This window comes from Polyodon spathula, unplaced genomic scaffold, assembly GCF_017654505.1.
Source record: "Polyodon spathula isolate WHYD16114869_AA unplaced genomic scaffold, ASM1765450v1 scaffolds_1609, whole genome shotgun sequence".
Classification (NCBI taxonomy): Eukaryota; Metazoa; Chordata; class Actinopteri; order Acipenseriformes; family Polyodontidae; genus Polyodon; species Polyodon spathula.
Window position 1 is genome coordinate 52202 of NW_024473086.1, and position 7266 is coordinate 59467.

The 7266-nt window shown below is 47.1% G+C and overlaps 1 protein-coding gene across 1 annotated transcript; it reads right to left on the reverse strand.

Moving 5' to 3' along the window:
- Window positions 1-1038: 1038 nt before the first annotated feature.
- On the reverse strand, window positions 1039-6634 carry psmb4 (proteasome 20S subunit beta 4). Its single transcript, XM_041243179.1, has 7 exons — window positions 6496-6634; window positions 4118-4324; window positions 3811-3957; window positions 2830-2911; window positions 2156-2272; window positions 1463-1551; window positions 1039-1174 (listed from the first exon to the last, which is right to left on the reverse strand). Exons 1-7 carry the CDS (start codon window positions 6615-6617, stop codon window positions 1162-1164), a joined length of 777 nt encoding a protein of 258 aa, XP_041099113.1. The 5' UTR covers window positions 6618-6634; the 3' UTR covers window positions 1039-1161.
- Window positions 6635-7266: the final 632 nt, after the last annotated feature.

A 7266-nucleotide genomic window follows, 5' to 3' on the forward strand; every position in this document is an offset into this window, starting at 1 on the left:
GTGCAAACTCTATGGAGAGTCTGAGAACTTGCCACATCATATAAAATAGATCTCGATAGGAAACTTAACATGGCACAATTCTGCACACGGTGAATGAAGGGGATCCATATACACACTGCCTCCCAGGGGGGCTCTGAATGCCTCAGAATCCACTGAAGTCCAATCCTGTGTATTTGCTTGTAATTCATGTTGTTTTTTATATTACTTTGGAGTGTGTAGCAAGTAATATTTGTATCGCCTAACGAACGAAGCAGCCAGATTTGTATTGGAATGCCTCCCTCAAACCCAACACTGCCAGTTACTGGCTTCGTTAGACTGGATGTTGCTGAATTAAGGAGGCACCTGCCCTGGGCACTTTGAGTGTAAAACTGGTATCAGTCTTTTGCCAGGTTGCCTTCGCTTGGTGTTAAAGGTTAATATCTTTGTACAATCTTACATTTACTTATAAAGATTACATTTATGTGGTAGGGTCCAAGATGTATGAAAGTGTAAATGTTTCCGATTCCAGATTGAATGTATTTTGTTGTTTTTAATGATGTGAACGACTGCTGTCTGTCGCTGGTCATCTTGTAAAGGAGGCCTCGATCTCAATGGATTTATCCCTGGTTAAAGAATGAATGGATAAATGAGTAAACGCTGTATTAAAATTCAGTAAAGTAAGATTTTGCTAGAGAAATTGTTTAATTTGTTTTGGTTAACACTGTTGCAGAGACCGGAGATGTTGGGTGAAAGCCAAGTTTATTGAACATCTGTAAAGATGCTGTTGATGCTCAATGTAAATGGGCCACAGCTCAGCCTCCCCAGGACAGACCCTTCACGGTTTGTTTGCAGTACTCATGTAGTTAAAGGGAGATAAGCCCCTCTGGAAACCTGCTCGTCTCTGCGATCCCACTTCTGCCAACAGTAAAGGTTAGAACACCTTCAAGCTGCGATACTGACATGAACTGAAGCAGGACAGGGTTTTTAATGTGGTCTAACTCAAACAAACAACAATTGCTGAGAAACACAGGCAAAAATAAAATCGCAACAGACCAACAATATCTTTTCACGTTTTTATTTTTTTCCTTTTACAAAAACCATTACCTAAAGCGTTTACACAGTAGTGAGATCAGAATAGCGGACTTCAATAACAGAATAGTAGGGATCTTCAAAACCTCGGCCTCATTCAAACCCGCTGAAAATCAAAACCAGGAGAACAATTAGGGCTTTGAGGAACCGGGAAAACAAAACTGAAGTCAGATAAAGTCTATACTGTAGTATTTGAACGTTTAAATACTAATATCGATGATCTCTGTGTAAGCACTAATACCAGTGATTCCTGCCCGCTGTTCTCCAGTGTGATCCCTGTGTAAGCACTAATATCAGTGATTTACTGCCCTCTGTTCTCCAGTGTGATCCCTGTGTAAGCACTAATACCAGTGATTCCTGCCCGCTGTTCTCCAGTGTGATCCCCAGCTCTCACCTGATCATGTGTGCGATCTCCCAGTTGGTCTCTGAAGAGAGCGGCCCCTCGATCTCCACACCAGCCTCCGTTACAATTGCAATCTCATACTGAAAGAAACGCAGAGGATGTCAGAACCTCGAAACGCATTTCCATCCGAATTCAAGTTCGTCACTAGCAAAGAAATTTGTGCTTAGAATTGGCTGATTATTTATATTAACTACAAATGGAAAAACACATTCACACATTTCCTCTAGTTTACCTGGAAAGACCCAGATCTGTGTCTACTCATCACTGCACAATACCGTCACGGTGTTGAGTAACTGCAGTGATTTTCACTGGATCTCATTCAAATCCAACAAACAGAATCGCACCATTCCAAATCGCACGGAGTGGCTAACCGGATGGAAATTACATTTATGCACGATAGATTTGTTTTAAGCTGTGTGGTCAGATATGTCCAATGTTTCCACCCTTTCCCCTGATATATTGCTGTGCATGCTGTGTTTTGGTGCACTATGTATTTCAGTACACTATTTCAGTGCACGCTGTGTTTTGTTGCACTATATTTCGGTACACTTTCACTGCACTCTATTTCACTGCAGTATATTTCCGTGCATGCTGTATTTCAGTACACAATGTATTTCGCTGCACTATGTATTTCAGTGCATGCTGTATTTCGCTGCACTATGTATCTCTGCCTGGCTCTCCTACCCTGTTGTAGGAGCGCGCGTCTCTGTAGTACAGCACTTTGAGGCAGCGCTCGATCAGAGCCCGGGCTTCCTCTTTACTGATCGTGGGTTTGGATTCCAACACCTCTCTCATCAGGGGCTGCAACACAAACAGCATGTTAAAATAAACAGCACCCTCCTTGGCTCCTACCACTGGAGCACAACATTCACTCAGCGCTACACACTGGAGCACGACATTCACTCAGCGCTACACACTGGAGCACGACAGTCTCTCAGCGCTACACACTGGAGCACGACATTCTCTCAGCGCTACACACCGGAGCACAACATTCTCTCAGCGCTACACACCGGAGCACAACATTCAGCGCTACACACTGGAGCACAACGTTCTCTCAGCGCTACACACCGGAGCACAACATTCAGCGCTACACACTGGAGCACAACGTTCTCTCAGCGCTACACACTGGAGCACAACATTCTCTCAGTGCTACACACTGGAGCCACACTTCCTCTCTCCCTCCTAGTCCATCAGCTCTAACCACTACAGCCACACTTCCTTCCTCTCTCCCTCCTAGTCCATCAGCTCTAACCACTACAGCCACACTGCCTCCCTCCCTCTCTCTCTCAGCTATAACCACTAGTCCGCACTGTGTCCCAATCTCAGCTGTGATACCCGTGTGTTTTTATTACTCTTACCTGTGCCAGGTAGGCGCCAAACCCGGTAGCAACAGTAGGAGCCTCATAAGCAACACCCAGCTTGTCAACATAGCCCAAGAAACTGGGGGGGAACAGAAGTGTCAGTCTGCATTAGAGAATGGACAGGCCTCTCCCGTAAAAAATGAACTGAAGCCATCGTACAATAAACACTAAATAAAATACCCCTACGCCAGTGACTATAGAAAGGAACTCTTGGAATTCAGTGTTATCATTTCACTTTATTATCCATACACTGTACTTGTTACACAAACAGAACGCTCCATGCGCTGCGAGAATCCGCTTGCGAGGACGGCGTCAACAACCCAGTCTCCCCGTGCTGCTCAAACCGAGTATTCGATCATCAGCACCGAGCTCTCCACAGAATCCAGGAGCTGATAATCAGGGGAGGGTCTCTGGTGTCGATCAGGCTCATTTATCATTCAGAGAGAAACAAGTGAAGAGACAGACGCTTGGGTTTGTGTGGATCCCTGTTCTCCAGTGTCTGAGAAAGGCAGCGATCACCAGAAACCCAGGCAGCTGTTTCTTCACTTGTTTCACTCTGAATGGTAAATGAGCCCGATCCACAGCAATGATGTGCCTCCCCTGGGGACAGCGTGTCTGAATAACCGCTTCATGCAGCTCCACGCGTCTGTTTGGGGTCGGGGTCAAGTTTTTCAATTCCTTTTTTAAATCAGGCTACCAAATCCAGTTCCAAATCACTTTTAATCAATTTCAACACATCCATCATTGCCCACAATTGCAATCAGCAGGATTCTGTTAAAACAAGCTTTACTTGGGGATGAAACTAATTCCTTAAAACGGAAGTCATCGTCAGTCCATTAAATTGGCTCCAATGAAAGCACTTGAACAGTGACAAGTTATGATGCCGCAAGTCCTTTCGAAGGAACTGGAATGGATTTTATAAAGGAATGCGAGTTGAGCCCGTGTCCCTCAGTGTCTCTGCCTGTGGGGGGCGCTCACCTCTCTCCGTTGTAGAAGCCCCCGATGACTACCGTGTTCCACAGCGGGTTCATCTTACTCCTGCGGTTGTACATGACTCTGGTCAGCCAGGAGTGGATGGCTTTGGGGCTGTAGCTGTGCCCGTCTCCCAGGAGCTCCTCGTCGATACTGGAGGGGAGGGGAAGGAGGAAGACGGGAAACTGCATGAAGCTTTTTTATTGAAATTTGGATTCCTGGTATAAAATCCCACTGTTCTACTGACACACTGCAGACCACCCTGCTTTACAGTTCCAGGGCTGAGTTCCCACCCCCTCACTGCCCCACTTACACCATCTGCTCGAGGACCTGTTTGAGGTGCTGGTAGTCAGCGTAGTCTCCAGAGGCTCCCAGGATGGTGCTGCTGTTCACCTTCATGAGGCGCGAGATGTTCCGAAATCGGGCGAGCGAGCCATATGAGCCCAGCATGTCCGACGCGATGATGACACCGCCATCGAACTTCACGCCCAGGACTGAGGTGCCTGTGATCATGGGGTTCCTGCAGGACAAAACACACAACAGAACTGCCATGGGGCTCCTGCAGGACAACACACAACAGAACTGCCATGGGGCTCCTGCAGGACAACACACAACAGAACTGCCATGGGGCTCCTGCTGGACAACACACAACAGAACTGCCATGGGGCTCCTGCAGGACAACACACAACAGAACTGCCTGCCAGAACTGCCATGGGGCTCCTGCAGGACAACACACAACAGAACTGCCATGGGGCTCCTGCAGGACAACACACAACAGAACTGCCATGGGGCTCCTGCAGGACAACACACAACAGAACTGCCATGGGGCTCCTGCAGGACAACACACAACAGAACTGCCATGGGGCTCCTGCAGGACAACACACAACAGAACTGCCATGGGGCTCCTGCAGGACAACACACAACAGAACTGCCATGGGGCTCCTGCAGGACAACACACAACAGAACTGCCATGGGGCTCCTGCAGGACAACACACAACAGAACTGCCATGGGGCTCCTGCAGGACAACACACAACAGAACTGCCATGGGGCTCCTGCAGGACAACACACAACAGAACTGCCATGGGGCTCCTGCAGGACAACACACAACAGAACTGCCATGGGGCTCCTGCAGGACAACACACAACAGAACTGCCATGGGGCTCCTGCAGGACAACACACAACAGAACTGCCATGGGGCTCCTGCAGGACAACACACAACAGAACTGCCATGGGGCTCCTGCAGGACAACACACAACAGAACTGCCATGGGGCTCCTGCAGGACAACACACAACAGAACTGCCATGGGGCTCCTGCAGGACAACACACAACAGAACTGCCATGGGGCTCCTGCTGGACAACACACAACAGAACTGCCATGGGGCTCCTGCAGGACAACACACAACAGAACTGCCATGGGGCTCCTGCAGGACAACACACAACAGAACTGCCATGGGGCTCCTGCTGGACAACACACAACAGAACTGCCATGGGGCTCCTGCAGGACAACACACAACAGAACTGCCATGGGGCTCCTGCAGGACAACACACAACAGAACTGCCATGGGGCTCCTGCAGGACAACACACAACAGAACCAGCAGGGCTAGTGGGGTTTCAAGCACAACTGCTGTCTTTCCACAAGCAGAAACCAGATGTAAAAAAAAAAAGTTTGTTGTGAAACTTGCAGAAAGACAGCGTTCGCTTTCCAGTTTGTTTATACTGCCTAAAGGAAAAGCGTCTGTGAACGCAACACATGGCACTGACCTGCGGCAGCAGAACTGACACGTGACTACTGCTTACCTATGCTTCCAGAGAAGTTCTTTTTTAAACAAAAGTTAATCTAAGGTTTGTTTACTTCAGTAAGTGTTGGGCATTCTTGCATGACACCAAATAGTATGACACTGCAATAACTCCCTTGCCAAATTGAAATCGCATCATTATGAGATTAACGGTATATATTAATTACTTATCTCATGTAGTTAACTAAACACAAACATATGGTTATATAATATAATAATAATATCTTTATTTTTGTATAGAGCCTTTCATACTGGACCACCATCACAAAGCGCTTTACAGAGGCAGGCTGTGAACTGTGCATTATATGCAGAGTCACTTCTAATAAGACATTGATTTAGCATCTCATCCGCAGGACGGAGCACAAGGAGGTGAAGTGACTTGCTCAGGGTCACACAGTGAGTCAGTCAGTGGCAGAGGTGGGATTTGAACCGGTGACCTTCTGGTTACAAGCCCTGGACTTGAAACACTGGACCGCACTGCCTCCTTATTTAATGTATGTGTCTTTATTAAGGCTTTTCTGCATAAACAGAATCCCTTACCTAACAAGTTCCAACCAAACTGCCTTGATTTAGTTAGGCAGCGGTATCTCAGGGTACTGTCAATAACGGGGTATAACCAAACACATCAGCTTTTTAATTTTAATCCCACAACTGAGCTATTATTAGTACTCTGTTAAATAGAATACAATATTATAAAAAAAACGGAATTATAGTATATATAATTAACATTAAACAAAAATTGCTCCCCCGTGCGTATTGCCACCATGTTGATAATGAGACAGCATATAGTGGCCTCTGCCTGATGATGTGAAACTGAAAGCGCGTTACATTTATCGATGTTTTCAACGCTTTTCTCGACTCCGGATCCCCCCAAAACCGACCACAGACTTACAGCGTGTGCCTCACGGGCCCGCATCCCGGGGCTGTGCTGCTCCTGCTGCCTGGAAACGAAAACAATTCGCCGGGTTTCGGTCCGTCTGCCCAGAAACTGAGCTTCACTCCTCTCGCGTCCATTTCACAAACTGGCGGCGGAAGCGGCGTCCCGGCTTCATTTATCTGTTCGGGCGGGCAAAGTCGGCCATATTTGAAACTGGCAGAGCGAATGAATAAGCTGAAATACGACAGAACGAGAACCGCTGCATTGTGGGCCTCTGGAAGAATTGAGGAGTCTCAGATAACGCACAAACCTAGTATCGAGAAACACTTATGCAATCTGAAAGGTAGTTTTTACATAGTGAAGTCTTGTTTCCGTGCAAATCCATGTTGCAATGCACCTTTAAATAGTGGCCGGACCTTGCTCCCTTATAGAGCCCGTAACTCCCCTTGCTAGGCTTTATCTTGCGATAGGGGGTCGAGTTTTGACGAGGCTGAAGCTGGCTTCTTATTCGCTTGCTTCTTATTCAGACTTTGATCTGCTCCACGCTGAATGATTGGCTTTGTATGTAAGGGGTTAGATCGCGTTGGCTGCTAATTTCTCTGTGGGCATTTATAGACGGGCAGCTCCTAAACAATATTCATTTCTTTTTTGCTCAGCCCAACACTGATTTCAGGGTCAAAGCCGCTGGCACGCATGGCACGCATGCCAATGTATTGTAATTGAGTAACAGGGTCCTAAACAATATTCATTTGTTTGGTGACATAGAGGGGTTCCCCTTTGTGAGAA

Excerpts from the sequence above, each read along its gene's own strand:
- psmb4 (XM_041243179.1), bottom strand. The coding sequence starts at position 6,617 with ATGGACGCGAGAGGAGTGAAGCTCAGTTTCTGGGCAGACGGACCGAAA. Across the intron at positions 3,958-4,117 it reads CAGGTCCTCGAGCAGATGGT|TATCGACGAGGAGCTCCTGG; the intron begins GTAAGTGGGGCA and ends CCTCCCCTCCAG. Across the intron at positions 2,273-2,829 it reads TTGGCGCCTACCTGGCACAG|CCCCTGATGAGAGAGGTGTT; the intron begins GTAAGAGTAATA and ends TTTGTGTTGCAG.